At 30.8% G+C, this 27113-nt stretch overlaps 1 protein-coding gene across 1 annotated transcript; it reads left to right on the top strand.

Annotated features, from left to right (window-relative positions):
* Positions 1–2610: 2610 nt before the first annotated feature.
* On the top strand, positions 2611–20693 carry LOC145328391 (uncharacterized). The gene is made up of 5 exons (XM_080172030.1): positions 2611–2909; positions 5045–5283; positions 9859–10016; positions 13436–13606; positions 19484–20693. The coding sequence occupies exons 1-5, from the start codon at positions 2896–2898 to the stop codon at positions 20078–20080; spliced, it is 1179 nt and encodes a 392-aa protein (XP_080028156.1). The 5' UTR covers positions 2611–2895; the 3' UTR covers positions 20081–20693.
* The last annotated feature ends 6420 nt before the right edge of the window (positions 20694–27113 follow it).

The following is a 27113-nucleotide window of genomic DNA, read 5'->3' as shown; positions in this document are numbered from 1 at the left end:
AGGGGATGGCATGGCAGACATGTAGAGGTTGAACAGGATGGGGGATAGAACTCCACCCTGTGGCACCCCTTGTTTCACTTTCCTGTATTTAGATGTTGAGTTGCGGAAAAGAACATATGTCTGTCTACCTCTCAGATAACCACATAGGAAGCGCTTGATGTAGCTGTTCAAGGGAAGGTTGTTGATATCCCTGAGAAGGAGATGGTGATCCACAGTATCGAAAGCCTTAGAAAGATCAATGGCTACCGATACTGTTCTGTTGACTGGTTTCTTCCTATTTAGTCCGTCATCAATGTGGTCCTTGATGGTCTGTAATGCTGTGAGTGTTGATCTACCCTTTCTGAATCCATGCTGGTGGTCAGCAAGTTCTATGGCATCAGTGAGATATGGGAGAAGAAGGGCTTCCAGTATCTTAGCAGGAGGGGAGAGAATGGATACTGGTCGATAACTGGAGCCTTTATTTGCAGGTTTACCTGGTTTCAGAAGGGTGATAATCTTGGCTGTCTTCCATTTGCCTGGTGTTTTGGCTGTGCTCATGACAAGGTTGAAAATTGATGTTAGAAACTTGATACCATGTGGTCCCAAGTGCTTGAGCATAATTGGCGACAGTCCATCTGGTCCTATGGCTTTGGAATTTTTAGCTCTTTTTATAGCAGCTGCAGTCTGGGCTGGATTAAATTTAATCTTTGGCGTCTGGTGTTTTGGCTTGCTGTGCATGGAACGTAGAACAGTACGAAGGGCCTTGTCAGGTTTCTTGTCTAGTTCCGGTGTGTATTGTCGATTAAATTTATTCGCCAGTTTAGTAGCATCATTGGTGGGCTTGTTGTCATCAAAGTCAATGCCTTGGTTGTCCGGCTGGACAGGTTGATCATTAAGGCTTTTGATGGTCTTCCATAGCTTTGTGCTGCCAGGTTGACAGGTGGACAGGTATTGTGTCCACTTTTCCTTCCTGTGGTCTCTGATGAGTTTATTGATGTTTTTGTTGAGCTCAGGGATTCTGTCGTCACCAGGATTGTTCCTTTTCATGTTATCCCGTTCATCAATAAGTGTGGCAGCTTCGGTTGGTAAGGCATTATATGTGCGCGGAATTCTACCCGCTGGAATATATTTGCCAGCTGCTTCTTGGAGGATTTTTGAGAAGTATTTCTCGGCTTCAAATACATCTGTGACCTCTCTAGCTGATGAAAAGATGTTTTCAGTGTATTCTTGGAACTTGTCCCAGTCAGCTTTATTGTAGTTGACATAGGTGTAGTTGGGGGTGTTGGTTTTTTTCAGTTCCGCCGAAATACTAATGATGATTGGAAGATGGTCCGAACTTAGACTAGTGTCTAATTTCCAATTAGTTGTTGGAATCAGACTTGAGGTTGCCATGCTTATATCTGGTGCTGTTGCTGCATTAGCTGTTACTCTTGTTGGCTGATCTTCATTAATTATTCCATAATCAAGACCAGTGATGGTATCTACAAAGAGTCTACCTCGTGCATCTTCGTTTGCCTCAGAGTGCCATAACTGATGATGTGCGTTAACATCACCAAGAACTAGGGATGATGTTCCAAGTTCTTGCTTGTCCTTTAAGATCTCGATAACCATTGAACCCTTTAAGGAAGCTTTATATAGATCCAGGGATGGTTTTAGGTCATTTATCTTTTGGTAAAAGGTTATATTATGCCACCTTTCAACCCCTTCAAAAACAGATACCATAGATTTTTTCATCTTTCTTTTAAATACTTTACAGAATTTTATATTTTTTGTCTAGATTAAAATTTCGGGCTGCTTGACTATAAATATATATACAGCGTATAAATGAATGTAGACAGAGGTGTTTCTAACATAATTCAACTATCTATCTCGGTATCTATCTATCTGGCTATCTATCTATTATCTATCTTGTTTGTTAGTGATATATGCCCTTAGCCGCTCTCCCAACCCCTCCCCCGTGTCGCCACCTTGTTTTACTACACCCCCTTAACCTCCCTCTCTCAATATCATAATATTCACGCCCCCCCCCCTTCCCCTTCCTTATTAATTCATTAGAGCGGACAGTTTTTTGCAAACTTTAAAAAAATTATTTGTCTAATAAAATTTGTTCCATTAAAGTCTCGAAAACAGCTAAATAATTATGCTTACTTTTGCTCTATATTCGGTTTGAGTGAAGATCGTCATTGTTTAAATTTTTAAAGAACTTTTGATTTTCTTGTACTTAATTAAAATATTATGTGTCGGTTTTATGCTATTTTTATGGGGAAAAATATAGTTTAAACCAATTTGATTACATTGTTTGTTGTAATTTCAGCAAAACCGACCCAGCCTAACTCCGTCCCCTTGTTCACACCTTCCCCCTCCACACACACACACACACACCTCCTCTCATTTGGAGCGCCACTAAAGTGACGAGAATTGATTTCCTATTTTACCAGCTTTATATATATATACAGCCCGCGCCGCCAAAATTGGCGGCAAAAATTTTCGTCGCCGCCGCCACCGGGCTATGTCAACCGGGGGTGGGGGTATTGAATGGGGTAATGTGGATTGGGAAGGTGTGGGGGAATTTCTGGTTTGGGATTTGAAGGGGGAGGGTAAGGATTGAGATGGTTTCAATGTTTTTGGTTCAGTTTTAAGTGAAAACTTGAGTTGGGTTAACCAGACACAGACAGACCAGCATACACCAAATTATTTTTTATTATTTTATAAATAAGTTTATATTAAAATATACCATTATATAAAACAATCAAAAAAAGTTAACATTAATTATATAAAAGTTAACAAAAAAATATAGTGATTATTAAATTAAACAATTTTTTTAAAATTTGTGAAATGAGCCGGAATTTTTGAAGTTTTAACCAGAAATAACAACATCGCCCCCCAGTTTTATTTGGGGTTGTTTTTGTTTGGGCTATGCTAGACATCAGGTAACCTTAATAAACCTATAAAAAACTGTTAAAATTCTGAATCCAAAAATATTTTGCATCCATTTTTTGACCAGTTAATTTAATTTAATACTGAAATTGTCATAAAAGAAAAATGAGCATTAAACTTTCTTTATAAGTAACAGAAAAGCTAAAGATAAAATATATTTTAAGTACTTTAAAAATAATATAATTATCTTAATTATTTCAAAATATAATGATATTTAATTAATAATTCACCAAAATTATTTCAAGAAATTTTGCAAAATATCTTTGATTAGAATAATTTTCGCATTCCTATTTTTGCCAATATAAAAAAATTAGCATAAGTATTCAGATTTTGAATTTTAATCTTAAAAACATAAAAGTGATAGCCTTTCAAAAAAATATTTCAAAATTGAAAACGATAACAGCATGCTTATGTGCAATTTACTACAGAAAAAAAAACATTATTGTTTTAGTGATAATTGTCTTTTTATTAGCAGAAAATAAACAAATTCTTGATTTATTATAAAATCTTCTTTTCAAACTATTTTATTCTTAAAGTCTACATAAACAAAACTGTTTTAATCTGCTATTTCTTTTTTGAAATACCCTACTCCCTCCAACCAAATACAATTTGCATAATTTGAAAGATTTTATCAACAAATATTTCCCCTCACCCCCCTAATAAACAAAACTTTTTAGCATATAAACAAATATTTTTTTATGATTTCATATCTGTAAGAAAAAATACTTATTTTGTAAAAGAACTAGAACAAATATAGTAATATATAGCGAAGGAATAACAAAATATTAATATTCTAATTAATTAAAAGCGCAGCAATAACAAGTTATTAGTTTTTTTACCAAAAAATGTTTTTTTAAGAATAAAAAATAACCTCTAAATAAGAAAGTTCTAAATAGAAGTTTTGACAAACGTAAAGATATGCCAATGTTATAGAGAAGTTTTACTACTAAAACGCCAGCTGGTTAATTCATTTCTATTCAAGTTTATATAATTTTGAACCTCATATGGAAATAAATGTGAAAACTTCATATTAAATGACATTATAAAAATTCTCAAAAAGAAAATTTGATTAAATTCCAAATCAATAATAAAACGGGAAACTTGCTGGCGAAATTTAGTAAAACACGTCAATATAAAAAGGGTATGATTATAGCATATTAAAAGTGTATCATGATATAGTAGTAAATAATATCATAGCACAGCCCACTCTACTAGAATATGGACAAGGATTATATAAGAATAATTAGTCAGCGATCTAAAAGGATAAGACAATGGCAGATAAATTGATATACATCCACGATGATGATACACAAAGTTACCACTTCTTTAGATGAAAATAAATGATTGAAAGGTTTGAACACTCCACTCAATTAATCAACCAATCAAAATTCACTAAAGTCCCCAATGTTAAGCCAACGATTAAGAAAACATTATTATAAGACTTTGGGGAATAGTGTAATAAATAACACAATGTCCCCTCCCTACCTGTGAATCAAGGGTATATAAAATTCAATTTGTCTAAAAATAATTAGCTTTTAGAAAAATAATTTTTTAAGCCTTTTGATATAGTAATATAAGATAAATTAAAGACAAATTTATCAAATTTAATAGTATCGAAAAGAACTATTTCGACTCTAACCGTTCCGTCAGCCCAAAAGAATAAGAATCTATGTCCCCCTCTGTGAGAGTAGCAAAAATTTTGCAAATTCATTTTATCATGGAAATTGAAATTTTACCAAAATGGTTTTTATACAGTACTCCTGGGCCGCCTGTCCGTCTGTCTGACTGTCATGCTACTAGCGGATACACGTTTCCCCTCCCAAATAGTAATTATTTTTTTTCTCTAAATTGTGCAAAATATTAATTTAATTATGATATAATAGAACAAGAGCAAGTATGTCCTAAATTAGCGAAGCTAATAATAATATTTTTAATGTATTCGTTAGTTTTAAATTACAACAAATTATTATTTGTAATTTTAAAATCTGCTAATAAACAATTAAGCAATCACCTTTAATATTTAGTAAACGGCTGATAAAGTAGCAGCACTTTTAGATTTTTTGTATGATAATTAAATATTTAAATTTAGGTTTTTAATGCACTGATTTATAAAGTTTCAATTTTATAGGATGTTTCCACGGCCTGTAGCGCATCCCGACGCGGCAAATGCTACAGCAGCTCTGATCGCCCGGCTGACCGGTGGCCGGCCCCCCTTGCCACTGCCCCCCTTCCTCGGCAAGCTGCCCCTGCCCCCGCTGCCCCAGCTGCTCGGCTTTCCCATGGGCCCTCATCACTCACAGTTCTCTCCACCCTCCCCCTTTCTACACAATTATGGGGGCAGAGATGGGGCGGATTCTCCTATTGACGGTAAGTTCTTTTTTTTTAACCTAACCTAACCCAATTGGTCTTATGCAAATAAATTTTTATATATTTCTTTTGAGAGTTAGAGATAAATAAGTTTACATAGGACAAACCGTTTTAGGTATCTTAAGTGACAAATACACGTATATGTATACTCTTGAAAATGAATCGAAATCGTACTTTAATACATAACAATAAAATTTGTTTTTAAAATTATCATATTTATTAAATAATATATTTTCATTTTTAGTTACCTATCACATATTCATTTTATTTTATTATTCAATAAGTGTACTTTAAAATAACATCATTTCAATATTAAAGAATAAGAAAGTGTAATACAGAAACAATCAGAAAGAAAAAGAGAGAGAGGGGGGACAATGTGCTGTTTATTACACTAGTCCCCATACTTTTCTTCTTTGTTGGCTTAACAACTTTGGGGACTTCAGTGAATTTTAATTGGTTGTTTCATAAGTTGAGTGTTCAGACGATTCAACTACTAATTTTAATAACTAGAAGGGTTAATTTTTGTATAATCATCGGGGATGTACATCAACTTAACGGCCACTGTCTTATCCCTGAGAAACAATACATAAAAATGATATATTCAGCAAATGTAAATGATGGAAGCACCGACATACCATTGTCATATAATAGCTACGCTTTTAAAAATAGAAATTTTCCAAAATGTAAAAAATTACCGAGAGTATTGTTAATTATTTTAAAAGTAATGATAAATGTAAATAATTCGAAGCTAACCGAGTAAATAAAATCTATTTGTCAATATGATTTTCTATTTCTACCACAAATTATTATTAGACGCTAGAGACGTACACACAAGGACCATAATTGTCCAGAAGAAGCGCAACTTAAATTGCATAATTAAACTATTTAATATCCTATTATATGAAGTAGTAAGTTTTTTTTGTCAGTAGCTTAAGATTTTAATAACTACTGAACAGATTGAGTTCTCCATTTTATGGGGGTTTCTTATAGATCCCTGGTTTTAGTCTATTTTTAGAGATAAGTTTGGTTTTATGCTAGGGGCGAATCCGATAGTATTAAACATAAGAACATACAAAGTTGAAGAGTATTTCCACTATTAATACACACACACCCACACACACACACACACACACACACACACACACACACACACACACACACACACACACACACACACACAGAAAAGTGAAAATAATTTGGAGACATATTATTAGTTTATTTTCACCTACTGAGAGAGTGTCAAAACAATTCATATTACAATTTTTCAACCAAAGGTGCTCTAGAAAAACCGCCATAAATTATGAGTAATTTTAGTTATAGCATAACCTAAACCCTGAAATCTAAAGGGATAAGACAATGGCCGATAAATTGATGTACCTCCCCAATGCTGATAAAGAACAAAAACCCTTTTGTAGATTACATTAAGTGGTTGAAACGTTTGAATTCTTGACTTAATGAACCAACCAACCATTCAAAATTCAATAAAAGTCCCCTTAGTTGTTAAGCCAACAAATAAGCAAACGGCTATATACAACCTTTGGACTAGTATAATAAACTTTTTTAGAGTTTAAGTCTTTCTTTGATACACTGTAAAAATATATCATTCCTTTTTCCCTTTTTCCAAAACCCTTCGTGAAAAAAAGCTCTCTAAAACAACTAAGTAGTAATAACACAAGTATTGCTTTAACAGAAAAAAAAATAACAAAACGCCATTTTCTCGAATAAACTCCATTTATGAAAATTACATGTATGAAAAACGCCACTAATATTTTATTGAGATAAATTGCTTTTTGTAAGAAATAGGTTTCGTGAAGTAATTATATGTTTCGTTTTTATAAAGGAATAGTTATTTTTAGAATCGTATTATAAACAGCCTTCCGCGGATATTAAAAAGTTAAAATTATAAGATCAAAACCAGTTATGTTAGCCCCAAGATGCCGAAGGCCCAGGCTAACAAAACTAGTTTTAAGTAACATTATGAATGTACATTTTTATATTCGTAGAAAACTCGATATATACGATACGATACATGATTTTTCAGTAGGGCTTTGAACCGATTACGAAGCCATACTGGAAGTAGTTTGATGTCAAATAAAAGCCTTCAGGTTTTATAGGGATAAAAATATTCCCAAAGGTATTGTTTTAAGTTGATATCTTTTTAATGCTTTTTAACCGTAACTAACAATACTCAAACAGATAGCAGTCTGGAATTTAAAGGATTTGGCTTCCAAATAAAAATAATTTTCTATTTATACTTTTAGATATCAACTTTCTTTTATCCAGTTAAAGGGGAGAGAGCATGGTGACCTGTATTTCATTAAAATAGCCCAAAACTTGTTAAACTTAGAAAGGAAAGCCTATGTCATAAATATGAGTTCTTATTAGAAAAGCGTTATATTCTAGATATTTCAGTAGTTGGACATTATGACGACGTAAATGACCAAATATGTCATGGAAATCTATCTATAATCAAAAGGGATAACTTTAGTAATAACCAATCCCCCTTTTTCCAGAGATGTATGGGGTGGGGGGGGGGGGAGATACAGGGCCATTAAGATTAGATAATTGTTCAGATTTGAATGGATTACCATGTTCTACTACTTATAATACACAGATACAAATATGTCAGATTAAAATCTGTCCAGGGAAGCAGGACAGCTTTCCGTGGATATTGAAATAAAAAATATAGGATTAAAATCAGTTTTGTTAGCCCCTAGAGGCCAAGGCTGGGCTAACAAAACTAGTATTAATATTTATGATTTTTATTTTAATATCCTTGGAATATTGTCTGTAATTCGATGCTATACATGATTTTTTAGTGTGGCCGAGAACCGGTTTTAATCCACGGGATATTAATATGTTTCGCATTTTGAGTGCTTGCTTTTTACACCTATTATTTGAACAGAATTTTCTTAGATTTTTTTCTGACGCATTTTACTATTTTTTATCCTTTTTACCTTTCCCTACCGCGGATATTTTTGGCAGTTAAGATACTGGATCTGTTAAACCTTGCCACGTGCCTGCCTGAATCCTGGGATCATTTGCGAAAAATAAATTCACAGATTTTCTTTAATAGATTATCTAGGGATTAAATAGTTACATAGCTTGCTGTAATTGTTATAAATACAGAAAACTAAATCATAAGATGTAACTTTTATGGCTTTAAAACCGATTTATATCCGCTGGATTAGAACAAGTTCTCAGACAAACCTTGAAATTATGTTTAGCATAGTATTACAGACTATTTTCCACGAAAATTAAAATAAAAATTTTAAGATTAATACCCGTTTTGATATCCGTGGAAAGCTGTCTATAATACGATGCGATAAATAACTATTATTCTATTTTTTTTATAGTTTTATATAAATTTACTTGATAATATAATAATCTTTAATTTGGAATAAAAAATAATGATATAATAAATAAAACAATTTCGATATTAAATATTATTACACATAATTTACATAATATACATATTATATTAATATAGGTAATATAAAGGGGTATCAACATATAAAGGAAAACAAATTATTGAATGGGAGAGCTCTATTATATAAAATTTAGCCTAATTTATTTACATTGATTTTTTTGCAAAGCCTTTGAATGGCTGAAATGTGATTGGCGATTTATCATGTTTTGGTTTGCTTACACAGTAACTTAAAATTGGTCAAAAATTGTATATTTATATAATTTAATCAGGAGCTATTTATATTTATATATTAAACAATATCACAATTCGTTATATATTTCATTTAAAATAGTTAAACTTACATACTTTAAAATAAAAAAATTGTATAAAATTTAAGCTAATTTTTGTCCAACTTTAAATACTTGTATTTTAGCCAATTATTGAAATAATTTAATATTAAAAGCATATTTATTCTATACGTTAAATTGCAAAAAATGATTTAGAATTATGAAAATAAACATTGAGTATAGGAGCAAACCACAAAGATATTAAAATAAATGTTATGGGGAAGTAAGGATTACACTTTGAGGCGGGTTTGAAAGTTCTAATCATATCCAATAATAACATTATACTATAAAGCTTCCATAGACTGAATTTTTACTGTGATGAAATTAATAAAAACCCAGTCTTGGTTTCCCTCAATAACTTTTGCGATAGGGGATTTCTAAAGGTATGTTTCATAACAGGCGTTTATTTTTCAAAAAAAAATTCTTTTTTATTGTTTTTTATTTGAAAACTTGATCTTTTTGTTTTAAAACCCCGTTATGTTTTCTTATTTTCTATTATTTTTTTGATTATTTCTTTAAATTATTTATAAGAGTTATTTCTTTAAAATCAAATCTTTTTTTACGGACCCTGTATAAATATGTAGGGGAATTCCTTTGAAATAAAACTATTTCACGCTTATTAGGAGAGGTTCAAACATTTGGACGACCATTCAAAATTTAAGCTTTTTTTAATATTTATTTATTCAATATGAAAAACATTTAATTAGTTATCGAGCAGTTTAGGATTTTTATCTAAAGGTAATTCTTTCATATTTAAAACAAATAAAAGATATTTTTCAAAAAATATTTGACCGTTTTTGACAGTTTTGACCATTTTAGAAGACGACGAAGAGGCCAAACGGCGGCGGTCACGGACCAATTTTTCTCAGTGGCAGCTGGAGGAACTGGAGCGGGCATTCCTGTCCTGCCACTACCCGGATGTGTTTATGCGGGAGGCCCTGGCCATGCGGCTTGACCTCAAGGAGTCCAGAGTAGCGGTAAGTCAACCTTTTTTATCCAAGATGGGAGGAAACATTGCGCTATTTATTACATTAGTCCCCAAAGTTTTATACTAGCGTTTTCTAATTTAATGGCTTGATAACTTTGGCGACTTTTATTGAATTTTAATTGGTTTGTTCATTAAGTTTACAATCCAAACGTTTCAATCACTAATTGTAATCTACAGGAGTGTAATTTGTGTATTATCATTGGGTATGTACATTAATTTATCTGCCATTGTCTTATCCCTTAAGATCCTTGCTTTTTTACCAGTCAGTCAGGAACATGAACGCCTTTAGAGATACAATTATTTAGTAGCGAAGCTACTTTATAAGTGTTATACTGTACTCTCTATCTTTCTCTTTCTTTAATACTTCCTTTCTCTCTTTCTTTTTTCTCCCTTTCTCTCCTTCTTTCTTTCTTCCTCTCTCTCTTTTTTATTTTCTAACACTCATTACATGCACTAAGCGTATTCAACATACTTTTCAACAAACAGCTTAGCTGCTTTTATTCCTAATTATCCTTGTTTATCTTTAAAATTGTAAGCAACATAAACCATTTAAAAATATAATTAAATAAATTTAATTATTTCGGCTAACAAGCTCCACCGCCATATTTACTAATAAATATTTATATTCTTTATTATAAACACAATTTATATTCAATAATTACTTTTTTATTCACAAGTAAATGATATCTAATGAGTTTAAGTATATGTTTTTCTTCAAAGCATTTCTTCAGTTTTTCAAACAAATAGTTTTATGCACAAAACTGTAATTTTTCTGGCATTAGTTGGCTATACAACCATCAATTTTTTATTAAGAACCTTTATACTCTTCGATAATATGTCAATATTGACCACTTTTATTCAATGCCATATTAGTTATTTATCGCATCGTAATATAGACAGCATTCCGCGGATATTAAAATAAAAAATCAAAAGATTAAAACCAGTTTTATTAGCCCCGACCGGCCGAACTGCTATTAATTTTATGATTTTGATTTTAATATTCGTGGAAAATTGATTGTAATGCGACGTTATACATGATTTTCAGTATTTCTGAGAACCGGTTCTAATTCAGCGGATATTAAGTGATACGGGAAAAAATATTAAACATCTCAACGCATAATTGGGTCATTTATGAAACAAAGCCTACAATGATTTTTTAGTAGAAAACTTGTAAAATTACTTCGACAAAATACCTTGTAGCCGCTATATTGATATCAATATCCAGAAAGTAATTTGTCATCAACAAATGAATACACACTCAAAAGTCTATTAGAAAGTTGCCTAGATTGCTTTTCAAACACAGAAATGTTTTCGACAAAATAAACAACCCTGTATAGTTTGGGTATTCCGTTTTAGAATTGTGTTGGAATGAGGATATAAGTATCTAGCAGTAATTTCAAATTATTTACTTCCATAGCCACTTTAAAAACTTAACGTCAACTTAAACCATTACAATTTGAAAAAGTAGACAGATTTTTTTCCAATTTTTTTGAATAATTATCTCTATTGTAAATTGCTTTGATTGTTTCAATATACCCAACTTAATTATAATATTTTATTTTCATTCATTATTTTTCCTTTATTTATTGGGTATTTCTTCAAAAAAATGTAATATTAAAAATGAAAATAGATAGCCGATCTAATTAAATTTTATATTAATTCCCAAACTAAGTCGAATGTTAATGCTATAATTATATCGATGACATGGGTGGGCAATTGTAAGGTAGCGGGACAAAGTGTCTACAAAATTATCCATCTCGCTTTTAGGGGCCTTCTTTCCCACTTCTCCTCTCATATCCCTCATATTCATGACGTCACATGGCTGATTTTTAAGACATTGTATTACAACTTTGTGGACTTGGTTAGTTGGTTTATTAAGTTGAGTGCCCAAACGATCCGACCACTAATTTTAATCTACAGAAGGGTAGTTTTGGGTTTTAACATTGGGGATATACATCAAATTATCGGCCATTGTCTTATCCCTTTAGATCCCTAATTGACAGGTCACTTTTTACATTCCATATTTCGACATAATCAATTAACTTCTATGTCAATGTTTCCCTTCCATGACTAACTGGGGTATATCTGTAAAATGAAAGAAAATGAAAAAGCCCTGGGCTTATTGAGACGTCAAAATTGATCTAAAAATATTTTTTCTTCCTTACTTAACTAAGATATACTTTTTCATTTTATATAAAGTATATAAAGCTACATTATAGTAGCAGAACTACTTCATAATTTACCGTCTTATTGTTTATTGAAATAGTCATTCTTGTTTAAATGTAAAATGTATAATATAGGGAATCTAAAATGGCCTAGATTTCAAAACTTAAAAGTCATTTTTGCAGCGATCTAAAATGAAAAATCATTAGAAAGGCAAATGAGATTTCATTTTACACATTTCTATTTCAATGCAAGTATATACTGTAAATTTGCAGTAGAAATGATACTCTATAGCTATGTATGTATGTCTGTCGGTACCTTTTTACGTAGTCATAAGACGTCTAATTTGATACTACCCATTTTTTAAATATAAATTTTTACACCTTTTTTGAGATATTTTTAGGAATTTTGTAAAATCAAAGTAAAAAGAAATATTCAATACTATTTGATTATTTGATCTTTTGATATATAAATATAAAAATCAGTTAAAAATAAGATCAATTTTCTTTCATTTTTTAATATTTTGCTATATTAACGTTGAAATATGAAGTGAAAAATTCAAGAATATGATCGAAAAATAGACTTGAAAATCCAAATTTATTTTGTAGATTTTGGTTTAAAATATCAGGAATAAAGATATGACTTCTGAAGAGAATATTTGACTTAGCCAGCCGCTTTAAAAATATTTTGTGTACATTTTCTACTTAATTTAAAGTTTAAGAAATAAATAACATATTACTAAAGAAGTTTGGAGGCCTGATATTTTTCTGGAGGTACCATATTCCTGTGGAATATTTGCAGCGATGCATATCATTGGAGAAATATATAGATATATGTTCTATATAATATATATAAAAATATTATTATCTATCTATTTATTATATTCTATATACATACAAATATAGAAAGCATCTGTTATTTCTAAAAATATTATTTTCATTAAATCTAAAATATTCAGCTTTTGGTTAAAAAGCCCTTTGACTTTGCTAACAAAGAGGGTGAAAAAATGCATAAAATATTTTTCCTTAAAAATCCATTTCAAGCTAAGATTGAATCATTTTTTTTCAACATCCTCTGAGATATAAATAGTTAATATTTTAAATAAGTACTTTCTTCGTAAGATGTCCCTATTTTTATCGACAGGCTAACGTGGAATCAAGGCAGGTTTTATTTTATTTTGGGGTTAACTACAAAAAGATATTATTAACATTTACTATTACCGTTATTAAGTGTCAATTATTGCAGGTATGGTTTCAGAATCGGCGGGCAAAATGGCGGAAGCACGACAACACTAAGAAGGGACCAGGCAGACCCGCCCACAACGCGCATCCGCAGACGTGCAGCGGCGAGCCCATTCCGCCAGAAGAGATCGAACGGCGGGAACAGCAGCGCCGCGAAAGGAAACTTATCAGACAGGTAATTTACCGCCTTTTTAACAGCCGTTTTACTTGATTTTGATTTCCTCGCTTGTCTATTGGCTAATTTTAAAAATTGTATGAATAAATAGTGTTAATATCCATATAACATTATTAACATATTAGTTAATTACTAATAGACATTAATGTTACATTTTTTCAAATTAACATATTATTAAAAATTTATGGAATTATATGTTTTTTTTAAATGCATATAATTGTTCGAATTATTAACATGTTTAACTTTTATTCTATGTCTATTTTATGACAATTTTAAATGGCATTCCATTTTTTTTTACTAATAACCCTCGGATTTACATCAACGCAGCATTTTTATAAAACTTAACTTTCCGTATTTAAAAAATAAATGCATTTTTCAAACACCTATCAAAAGACATGATATGTTTTTTAACTGCCCATGTAACATAATGATAAACTACTTTCTTTAGATGGATACACCTTTCCTTGTTTTTTTTATATGAAATCATACTTGTTTAATTTGTTTAGGCAAAGCCATTTTTTTACTTACCATGCAGAGGAAAAATTTGAATTAAAAATATTTAAATAATTGCTCCCAGTAATTTGTCATAATTTTTGTATTTAAATTAAACTGTAACAATAGTAAACAGGGCTCGGCAGCTGTACACAAGCAATGCATAAAACGCTAATTTAAACCCATTTAAGTGGGGTGCCTTAAACAGTTTGACTATACTGACTAATTTTCATATTTGGAAAGATTTAGGCATCCAGCTTAATTTAGAACGTAAAAACTTCAGTTTTCCTGCGATTTAACATGACTTTCTTAACTAAATATATATCAATCATATACTACAATAAAAAGCTGTTTTTAACAACATATTTAAGACTTCTTTAAGTTTTAAAAAGTTCACAAAATATCAAGCAAAACGTGAGCTATGACTTTTTTTATCCATGAACAAATTGTCGACAAAATCACTGATATTTTATGTCAGCCTAATACTTGGGTTTAACATGGGTGTATAGTACGAACTTAGATATTTTAATTTATTAATTTAAATTAAAATTAATTGATTGAAAGATTAAAGAATCGTAAAGGATGAATTTTAGAAATAGAAATTAAATTTTGAAATTAATCTTAGTATTTAATTGATTCTGTTTATTTCATTTTGCGTCTTTTAATTACATAATAATTAAAATTTTAAAATTCATTGTTTTTGGAATTAAACAGTACTCTTTTACATCAAAATCTAAGTATTTTAAAAATTTAAGAAAATAAAATTTTAGAAAGTATTTTTTACAAAAAAAAATGTTAATTGTCTTAACTAACTCATTAACTAATATTACGAGAAAAAAAGACAATTATTAGGAGAAAAATGATAGAGTAGGTAAAAAAACCACGTCAAATTAATACTGTAGTCCCAAAAGTCTCGGTAATATTTTCTTATTTGTTGGCCTAACAACCTTGGGGACTTTTATTGAAGTTTAAATTGGTTGGTTCATTTAGTTGAGTGTCAAAACGTTTGTAAAACTATTTGGAACCCATATAAGAGGTAATTTTGTGTATCATCATTGGGTATCTACATAAATTCATCAGCCATTGTCTTATCCCTTTAGATCCCTGTATAAAATGGTTTTTATTATTATAGAATTCGTTTTTGAGAAAGTTTGTCCCCGCACCCCTTTAGCTGACAAATAGTTAGTAAGAACTTATGTCATATGACAGCTCCAGATCTTTTAATTGTCGTGTTTAATTGTGCCTAATTAAATGAACATGACTGACAAGATCTAATTAAAACGTTCCCCCGGTTTCCTGTTTTCGCGCGGTTAGGTTAGGTAAAAGGCGAAAAAAGGAGTAAAAAAATAAAAGAAAAACTAAGGAGAAAGTAAACAAAAAATAAGCTTAAAACATGATTTAAAAAAAAAATAAAAAAAGTTGCTTATATTTCTTTGCATTAAAAATGACTATTTTAGTTATCAATTAACTTTAAGACTTACGTATTATCGACAGGACACCATTTTGATTACATCGACTATACGGTATAAATAAAAGTATAAAGTGTAAGTACTTACCTAACCTTTTATCCCTGCTGAAAAAGGAATGAGAAAAATTATATTATGAGGGGGGGGGGGGGGTAAATGATCTCGCAAACAAATTATACAAATGTAAAAACTGTAGATTTTACGTTTTTATAATGTTTTTAGTAATTATGTACATGCAACGTTATTATAACTTAATAAGGGACAAATATATTCGTTAGTAGCGGAGCAATAATAAGATGTAATTTAGAATTTTAGAATTTACTTTATTTTAAATCAACCCTTTGTAGCACATATAAGTTAAATTGATAAATAGCCTGCAATTGTACAGCCACTGTAAGCGTATGTATGTGAAAGTATGTAATAGTTAATATAAAACTATGCGATGATTTAATTGAACAATGAACTTTGTAAACAAATCTTTAAGGGATGTGCAGACATATTTTGATTTAAGAGTAGCTGCGATTATGAAATTGCACTATTTAATAATAAAGAAACATTTAATTTAGTAGGTAATATTGCATGGATTAGAATTTACAAATATTACATTGATGTCTTGCTTTGATAACAGTTAAATATTGGGGTAAGAAAGGGTTGAAGATTAAGTTAACCAAAACCATTTTTGTAGCCTTTCTTAAAAAATATGAATGACAAGAAAGGGTTAAAAAGTGCATATTTCAAGGGGAGAAGGAAGGGAGACGAATCTAAAATTAATGTTTACCTAAAATATGAATGCTGCCAAGAATAAAGGGATTGGACAATGGCCGATATATTGATTTAAAACCCCTTTTGTAGATTAAAATTAGTGGATGAAACGTTTGGACACTCAACTTAATAAACTAACCAATCAAATTAAACAAAAAGTCCCCAAAGTTGTTAAGCCAACGAATAAGAAAACATTATTGTAAAACTTTAGGGACCAGCGTTATAAACAGTCCAATGGGAGTCCCTCCCTGTTCACTACTAGTTGACATGTTCGTTCTTGTTGCATGTTTGTATGAAGCCGAAAAGTCTGGCCGAATACTTTTAGCATATTTAAATAGGAAATGAAAAATAGAAATGGAAAAAGTGGGAAGGAAAAGTGGAAGACTTTTTTTCGGTGGCTGGCAAATTTAGAACCGCTACTATGAAAAATAAAATGTAAAGCATTGAATGGTGGATTTTTACTAAGTTTTACTACTTATATTATTTTGTAAAAAGTTTCAAAGATGATCTTTTTGATTACTATTTGAAATATTTATCCACAATGTACGCCATTCTTATAATAATATCATAACTGTAGACTATAGTAATGGAATGACAGTCCAAAATTTCATATTTTGTCAAAAAAACAACTAATTTCACTTTTGCCAGTTGTTATATTTCCATCAAATTAAAAAAAAACATGCACGTAAATTACATACAGGCATTTTTGTTTTTAAAGGGCGAATATAGTTTCAATATGATATGAGCTTATATGAAAGGTGCCATTACATACTTTTAAAATATCTATGTTAAATTTAAAAAATCAAAAAAATCCTTAAGTAGATTTTGCAATTTTTGCTTTTACTTCAACATATGATAAATGAGAAAGTCAACAAAATCGTTTATTTTACCCCTTTACAAGACTTTTTTTGACTAGTTTTCTTAAGTTTAATTGATTATTACATTGGCATGCATCTTAATTGATAATTAAAGTGTTTATTTTTTTTATATTATATACTATTTTATTGATTTTTTAAAAAGCATAAAATAATTTGCGTCAATTTGCGTCCGGAGTAATTACTAGGGTAAATAATACGTTTTAAAGTTTTTTTTTCTGTATAAAGATCAATGATTAATTCTTGATGATATAATTACCCTAGTACGCATTTTTCAACACACACACACAAACGCACCGATCGCCAGATTTTCTCCAGAAAAAAATATAAGAAAAAAAACACTATTCACCTATTATTTTTGTCCTCTTTAAATTAATTATAACAATTACCATATAATTTTCATACTTACATGAAATAAAATTTCTCCTGGAAAGGTTTTTTTTTTAAAAATAAAATTCATATACTTTACACTTTGTTGGGGAATATTGTCAAGGAAGAAACAATCCACAATACAAAAAAAATAGATTGATAACTGGTTTCCACTTTTATTACGACTATCATTTAACGAAAGCTTTTTAATTCAACCTTAAACCGAAGCCTTTTGTGATGCTAGGGTGTTTGGAGTTCTTAGGGAACCACACTTATTACATAAATTTATCCTGAAAATGTTCAGGTTTTAAGCTATAACAGACTTATACATTTGGATATGTCAATATCTTAAAATTACTTATAATCTATGGAATTGCACGGTTTTTTTGAGCCCATATTATATTCAACCTATATTCGCCCTTTAAACAAGTTAAATTTAGTTACGGTCGCGTTTTTGGCCATTTTCTAGCATTCATACAAAATTATCGATAGCCTGATATCTAGTTGCCGAATGTGTACGCAGTTTCCTGAGTGTTTCCTCATCCTAGCTCAATATTTACTACTAGCTAAAAAAGCTTCAAACTTCAAAAAAAAAAAAATCAAAATTTAAAAAATTCAAATTTATAATGTATATTGTATAAATCGTTTACACATTCAAATTTTGATTTTTTTAAGGGAAGTTTGAAGATTTGTAGCTAGTAGTAAATATTGAGCTAGGATGAGGAAACACTCAGGAAACTGCGTACACATTCGGCAACTAGATATCAGGCTATCAAATTATCTTATTTAATTTTAGTAGCGCAGTTACTCTATGACAAGAGTATCTGTACGTCAAAAGTTGTTTCATTAGTTATTTTCCTTTTTTATTGATGGATTTTAAAAGATTAAAAGGCAAATTGCTAAATATAACAAATGACCATTTCAATAAAGCAGTTTTTAGTGTTTTATCGACAGTACATGTTTAAAATAAACTAATAAACCTTATTCATTAAAAACAAATACTTTTTCACTTTTTTTGTTTTTTTTGGATATAATCGTCCATGTCTAATCAAAACATGAAAAATATAAACAGCAAAGTAAAAAGTTGTTTTTAATGAAAAAATCTTATCAATTTGCGCATTTTTTTGGCAAAACAATAGAATAAAAACAGTTTATTTGGTAGAAAAAGTTATGTTTTGGGTAATAGATTATATTTAATGCAAAAAATGTTGTTTTTCCTAACATTAAATTGTTTGGGAAGGGATATTTCATCCAAAGAAAAACTATTTACCTAAACTAATAGTATATAGACAGCTTTCCGCGGATATTAAAATAACATTAAAAGATTAAACCTGCTAAAACCTCGGGACTAACAAAACTGGTATTAACTTTATGATTTTTATGTTATTATTCGTAGAAAATTGTCTGTAATACAATGCCATAGACGATATTCCTGTATTGCTGTGAACCGGTTTTTATCCAGCGGATATTAATCATTTTCGAGGCCATACTGGAAATAATTATCAAATTGTTTCGTTTTTTGATAGCTTTTATTATTTTGGTTTATGATGACTCTGTGACAGACAAAGACACGCTCCAGAGGGCTACCTCCCCCCCCCCCCCAAAAAAAAACGATACAATTAAGGAGTGACAACTCTGAAGACACTCCCCCCATCATGTTTTAACTTTAGTAAGAAGTTGTGTCTATTGAATTGCAGAAAGTTTTTGGCTAGTTCGATAATTTAAACTTTTCAAACATCTTACAAAATTTTCTTAAAACAACAAAATATTATTTTAAAAATTGTCAAATTTAAAAAAAACATCTTTTTGATCTCTTTTTAACGAAAATTTGGAATCTTTAAAAATCGGTATGTTATTTTATCCTCCTAAAACTGAATAATCATTAAAAATCTAATAATATTTTTTTATTTCAGTTGGAAAAACAGCAGAAAAAGTTGGAGGCCAAAGGAATCCACGTGGAGCTGACCCAGCTGCGGACAGAATGGGAGGCGGCGAGAAACGGCGGTAAAGGCGGCAACAATCTGCCCATCGAGGAGCACGAAATTGATGTTGTCGGCGATGATAGCGATAACGAAGACGATAATTCGTCGGTTAACGGTGGAATTATCGGCGGTGAACGGTCGGGAAGCGCGCACGGTGGTGGGGATAATTGCAGCAGTAATGGCAGCACACACAGCATGATGAATCGGAGCCCGCCGCCGTCACCCTTCACCACCGCCTTGAGCAACAACAATTTTACCGGGCTGGTCGGCGGTATTTCACCGCCGCCCGGTATTACAACCACTTCGCCATCGGTTTTCCCCCACCCCCATCCCTTCTCTAATATTCTCAAACTTAGGAATAATTTCAGCATAGACAACCTGTTAGCGGTCAAGTGTCACCAGGCGCAGCTTATAAAGCAGGAGGAGGGCGTCAACAACGAAGATTTTCCCCGCACAACATTCAATACTTCCCCGCAGTCACCCAACACCGCCCTACAAACTATGCACTTCAAACAAGAAGAAACATAATGATAATAAAAATAATGGACATATAAAAATTAAAATTAATATGCATTTTTTTATAGTTTAAAGTGATTAAATATGCAGTATCTTTTTGTGAATACTTAAAAAATTTAGCAAAATTTAAAATAATATTAATTTTTTCTTTATTTTACTTAAACATAACTTTTATAGACTGAAACTTTGCTTTCCAAGAAAAAAGAGAAAAATACCACTTTTTATAATCTTAGTAAAATTTTATGTAAAAGTTAAGTCATTTTGTTAGTCAGTTATTTAATTGTAAAAAAAATGATAGTTACCAATATGTAAAAAAGTGAACAAGAAAAAGAATTTTAGAGGAAAAAAAAATTCTTGAAAAATTTGCAAAAATGCCAAAATGTTATTAGTTATTTTTCAAAACTTTTTGTTAGTGATTTAATCTCAAACAATCCAAAAATCACTAAAAAATGTGATAAACATATAGTAATACTAAGTGGCAATAACCATGGACAATTATGTCCACAAACAATGGAAGTTATAACACAATTTGCAATGGAAGAATACTCGATAAATGATACTCAATGGAATTAATAAATAATATTGTTGTCAGACTCAGTTAAAATTGCAATAAATGAACAATTATTATACAAAAAATGTAAAAATTCTCAGTTTTAAAATTTTAGTTCAAATTTCAAACAACGCCATAACAAGCCTTCCTTCGAAAAAAATAACTTAATTTTTTTATATCAGTAAATTATGTAAAAAAATATGAACAAAATACCAGTTTGGTTTAGAATATTAATTATGATATTGTTGTTATTTAATATTATTTTCATTAATGTTAAGATTCTTTCAGTAATGATTAATAAATCAGTTTAGATCGTCAGATAAAAAATGTTACTTTATTATAGAGCAAGGATACCAATACAGGGATCTAAAGGGATAAGACATTGGTCGATAAATTGATGTACATCCTTAATGATGATACACAAAATTACCCCTGCTGTATATTACAATTAGTGGTTGAAACGTTTAGACATTCAACTTAATGAACCGTCCAATCAAAATTCAATAAAAGTCCCCAAAGTTGCTGAGTCAACGAATAAGAAAACCTCATTATAAAACTTTGGAGACTAGTGTAATAAAAAGCTCAATGTCCAATCCCTCCCTGATACTAATATCATTCAGTAGCAAATAAAAACAAGTTACAAATTATTTGAGAAATATGTAAAGCTAAATAACATACTAGTTATTTCACCCATAGCCTCAAGGGGTTGCGCTCTTAAAGATGAATGGGGTAAAATCTTGGTTTTAAGCTATTTTCTTGAAATATAATAACCGTTCCAACTAGAAACAAAACCTGCACATACATATATATATAACACACACAAACAAGAACAAACAAATTTGCAAAAGTACAGATATCGGATTGAAAAGGGTTTTTAAGTGACTTTGAAAGACATACAAACCGACAGATGTAGTTTTTACCAGGAATAAGGTATAACCAACAAGCAAAATAAATCTAAAATAATATTTAAGGGGGTAAATAGAGAGGTCGTCAATTTTACGATGTGTTGCCCCCCAATGACAGCTGAAAAACACGTAAAGATTTCGTGATTTTTTTCCGAATTTATTTCGTTATTGATATAAGCTGAGTTTTTACTTTTACCAACAAATCAACCAAAAAACTTAGCTGCGCTTCTTTAATTTAAAAAAAAACCTTAGCTTTCAAATTTTCGTTGATATTTTGCAATTTTTTCCTTGGAATTAATGTAGGAATTGGGATTGTGACCAGGAATTTGTGGATAGGACAATGAATTATTAACCAATCTTCCTTCTATTTTGGTTCATGATATTAGTGTTTATTAGGTTAAAGACAGTGAGACAATGGGCTGTTTATAGTCACTAGTTATAGTTACTAGTCCCCAAAGTTTTGTAATAACGTTTTCTTATTAGTTAACTTAACAATTTTGTGGAATCTAACGAGTTTTATTAGTTGGTTTATTAAGTTGAGTGTTCAAACGTTTCAACCACTAATTTTACGTAATAGAGAGTTATTTTTTGTATCATCATTGGGGATGAACATCAATTTATCGGCCATTGTCTTATACCTGTAGATCTCTGGAAGAAATAGGTGTAGATTAATTAATTAACATTGTCCCTTTCCTCCCTGTGAAATTGGGATTATAATAAAATTGAATGCATTCGAAGTTGTCCAACTAAAACAGCAAATATATGACCAGCTATAACAAGGACCATTGTGTCCATTCGCAGTTAAGAAGTAAAGAACAGTATAGCAGTCAATTGATTTGACTCAGTCATTGAAAAGCTCATGAACTTTATGGTAGTCAACGTTAATTATTTTCTTAAATAATCACGGAACAAAATATGTGAAAGTCTACTTATTGACTAATAAATAATTATGGAGAAGATTTCATACAAAAAAGTATGTTTGGCTAAATATAACTTCTTTTCTAAATTGTAGAAACATTTCAATGCATCTATACATTACCCACTATACTAACCAAAAAATACCAATTCTATTATATAAAGTAGTAAGGTTTTTTGTCTGTAGCGAATGATCTCGTAAACCGCTTAACTTATATGGTTCTCCTTTTAGTTACGCTTCTTATAGGTCCTTGGACGGTTAAGGCAATTTATTCCTTAGATAAGTGTCGGTATGGTTTTAGGCTTTTTCTGCCCTTCCATATCCCTTCGAATATAGAGCCACTAGATGCTATCCTTTTGTAAGAGTAATAGGAAGTATATTTGTCTACAGGTGAGTGTTTGTAGCAATAACTACAGGACCATTATGGCTCTTCTTTTCAGGGAAGCTTTTTATCAGACAGTTTTTATCTAGTTTAGTGAAGTTCCCAAAATAAATTATCCTCATAATATTTTGTAACCGCCCCCTCCAAAATAAAGAGATTATACATCCTTGCACCTACATCCAACTACTAAAGTATATTGGATTTAAAATTCTCGAAATTGAATTAACATTTTCAAAAATCCATGCACTAGTAGAATAAAAGGTTCAACTGGACAGAAAGTTAGTGCTCGTTTATTTTATCTAGTTTATCTTCGATATATTAAATTAGTTCTTATTTAAAATTAACAAGAAGCTAGACGGAAGGATCTTGCTAACCGCTGAATGGATAAAGTTCGCCATTACAATTTAGCCTCTTAGAGCTCCCGGAAAGGTTCTATTTTTGGGTATGGTCTTTTCCCTTCACAAGAGAAATCGCCCATAGAAAAAAAATTGCTTTCAAATCGATGTATGGAATGGGATGGGGGGGGGGGGGGGGGGCTTGATACCCCTACACCACCTGAAGCATTAGTTAGGGGATAAATTTATATAGGGCCATTTATATATTGTAAAAAAATTCATCAAAATATTTTCTTTATTTCACTCTTATTTATATTAATTTTTACTCATTTTTACAGTTAGGGAACTAAATTCTTATAGAACATAATCAAACAATTTTTTAGTTTAAAAGTTAGTAGATAAAATAAACCACCACCACACTTTTGGTATGGAAGTATTGCGAATTTGATTTTAGTAATACATATTAATTTCAAAGATATTTTCATACTTCTGGGAAGTCAATTGAAGTGCTGAATTCCCGCGTGTGCGCGCTTTTGCACACTACGGTGCACGCATAAAACCGCCCAAAAACATGTCATAGTATTCCCTGGGATCTAAAGGGATAAGACAATAGCCGATTTGTTAATGTACATTCCAAAGTCCAAATGGTGATACACAAAATTACACCTTCTGTAAATTACAATAAGTGTTTTTTTAAATGTTTGGACACTCAATGAAACAACCAATCCAAATTCAATAAATAGTCCCCAAAGTTGTTAAGACAACGATCTTATAAAACTTGGGGACTAGTGTAATAAACAGTCCAATGTCCCCTACCTCACTGCTTAGCTACACTTTTAGTAGGTAACCAGGGATCTGAAGGGATAAGACAGTGCATGATAAATTGATGTACGTCCCCAACAAAATTATCCCTTCTGTAAATTACATTAATTTGAATTATTGGCAGACTTTGGACACTGCTGGTTTGTTCCAACTAATCAAGATTTGATAAAAGTTATTTCTCGCATCGTATTATATACGGCTTTCCGCGGATATAGAATGTACAATTATAAGATTAAAACTAGTTTTTTTAGCCCCGAGGTGCCGAAGGCACCGGCTGAAAAAACTGGTTTTTAACTTATGATTGTACAATACATTTCTATATTCGTAGAAAACTGGATATAATACGATGCTAGACATAGTTTTTTCGTATGGATGAGAACCGGTTCCTATCCACCGGATTCGAATGAATACTAGAATAGTTATTTCTCGTATCGTATTATAAACGGCTTTCCGCGGATATAGAATGTACAATTATAAGATTAAAACTAGTTTTTTTAGCCCCGTGGTGCCGAAGGCACCGGCTAAAAAAAACTAGTTTTAATCTTATGATTGTACATTTCTATATTCGTAGAAAACTGGATATAATACGATGCTAGACATAGTTTTTTCGTATTCATGAGAACCGGTTCCTATCCACCGGATTCAAATGAATACGAGAAAAGTTATTATAAATTTTGATGAAAAAAACTATTATTGAAGAAACACTTTATTTTTTCCTACCCTTTATTCTTGTAACATTAAAATCAGCCTCATTTCAAATCCAGGATTTTTTATATGAGGGACTTTGAAAAAACCTGCATAGCAAGATATATCGAGACAACTCGATGCCGTGGCGAATCTTCTGTGTCATAATTTAAGACATTCATTTATACACTTTTACTAATATGCAATTATGAATTAGGTTCTAATAATTAGTCAAGTTTTTTTTGTTTGTTTGATAATTTATATCTCGATAACCACCGACACGATAGAGTTTTCTTTTTTAGGAAAGCTTCATAATCAAGATGGTTTTAGCATATTTTCTGCCATCCTCATTACCTTCAAATACAGAGCCCCTAGATGCTAAGAGATGCAGCCGCCAAATAAGAATAAAAATGAATAAAAGATGGTTAATGTTCAGCAAAGAAGGTTAAAGAATCAAAGAGTTGGTTGTCTGTATATTCGAGATGATTACTGCTAATAGATTTATTTTGATAAGACCAATACACCTTTAAATCAGAAAATAAGATAAGTCAGCCATGATTTCTTATAAAAAATGCTACATAAAAAGATTTAAAGAGAATATTAAAAATCTAGGAAATGAAAGCATGCTTTTAATTCTAAGAATTATGGCCTAAAAAAGTGATGTGACCATTCTAAAATTAAATATATATTAAATTTATACCTCCACATAAAATATGTATCTGCAATCATTTCACTGGTTTAAGTTATTATAATTTATTATTATACTTTGCTTTGCCTCGCCTCTAGGGGCTCTCCTAAAGATGGGGGAGGTATGGGGGTTCAAAAATATTTGTTTTTGGGTTTGATAATTTTTTTGAGGGGGCTGAAGGTTCTTTACAGGGAGGGTTATACATACATATACTTCCCTTATAATAGTCTAAAACCTGCTCTGGATCAATACTAAATTTACCAGCTTGCCATTTACGAGATCTTAATCACATTTATAGAGAAAGACCAACTAAAATATAGATAAAATATTAAGTTTTAGAGAAAAATTTTTTATCTTATCATAAAATCCTTGTAGGAAACGTTAAAATTTTTAATACGTTACGATCAATTAAAAACACTTATTTACACCTAAAAATATTTAATTTTTGTTCAAAATTACTCGGCTTCAATTCATGAAGACATCACTTTTTTCACCAAAATTTATTAGACTAAAAAGTCCTAGACATAAAAAGGGGTGAAATATAACATGTATATTAGTTGTAGCATAGCTACTCTACTGTTCATTTTATCCGTTTAATTTTACATTCTGGATATACTTTTTTCTAAAACTCTGTCAAAAAAAGTTTTTTATTAGGTTCTGTAGAAATAGTGGCTGTGTCCCTAGCTTTTTGGGGTTCCAAACTCAAATTAAAAAAGAGCTGCAAGAAATTGCTAAAACCCTACCATACTTCAATATAAAAAAAATAGCCTAAAACAATTCCAGTGCCTATGTTAGGCTTCCCTATAATTGAGAAGCCATCGATTCAGTAGTTTTCTGTATCTTAATATACAGTCAAAAAATTACTATTTTATATAACAGGATAGGTGACATTTAGTAAAAGTTTTTAAAGCAATACTCTAATAACATCGTAATATCTTGCTTATAGAATTAATTCTAATAAAAAGCAATGTATCAAACTTTTTGATAATTATTTTACTGTTGCATATGGTTGTTATCATCCTTGTTAAAAAAACTCATATTATATTTTCAAATATGTAATAGATAGAGAGGATACAAAAAACAAGAATAAGTTTTTACAAGGAAGGGAGGAGGGGACATGGGGAAGTAAATTATACTTGTACCCAAAGTTTTATAACATGGCCCCTTTTTATTTGTTATTCTTAAATCTTGATTGGCTAGGGAAAAAATTAGTAGTGGCAAAACTTTTAGACTACTAACTTTAATCTATAGAAAGGGTAATTTTGTTTATTATCATTGGGAAGCCCATTCGAATTTGACGTACATACTGACATTTCCTAATTATAAAGTAGCTACGCTACTAAAAATGAAAAATATGCACCAAATGAAAAAATATATGCTGAAGGGCGAAAAAGGGGGAGGTGATGATTTTTAAAGGGGTGTAAAAAGGGTTACCCCATAACATTTTTGGTGAAAAAAGAGGGGACGCATAACCAAGCAAATTTCATGATTAAAGGACAGCTAATGAAAGAAAACCATACTTTAAATTAAAGTACAATTAGCTTCATAATATCATATTATGTGAATTAGTAAGTTTTATTTTCCCTGAATCTTTAGATCTTAATTACCACTGAACCGATAGGATTCTCTACTTTGTGTAAGTTTAACATAGGACCTGGATTGGTTTTAGGCTATTTAATTTTCAGGTTCGAGTATTAGGATGGTTTTCACCTTTTTTTAAGCCCCTCTCTGCATCTTCGAAATAGGAACCAATTGAGGCTAGG

This window comes from Acartia tonsa, chromosome 9 (assembly GCF_053477335.1).
Source record: "Acartia tonsa isolate MP-2025a chromosome 9, ASM5347733v1, whole genome shotgun sequence".
In the NCBI taxonomy this organism is placed as follows: Eukaryota; Metazoa; Arthropoda; class Copepoda; order Calanoida; family Acartiidae; genus Acartia; species Acartia tonsa.
This window is presented reverse-complemented; position numbering and strand designations above follow the sequence as displayed.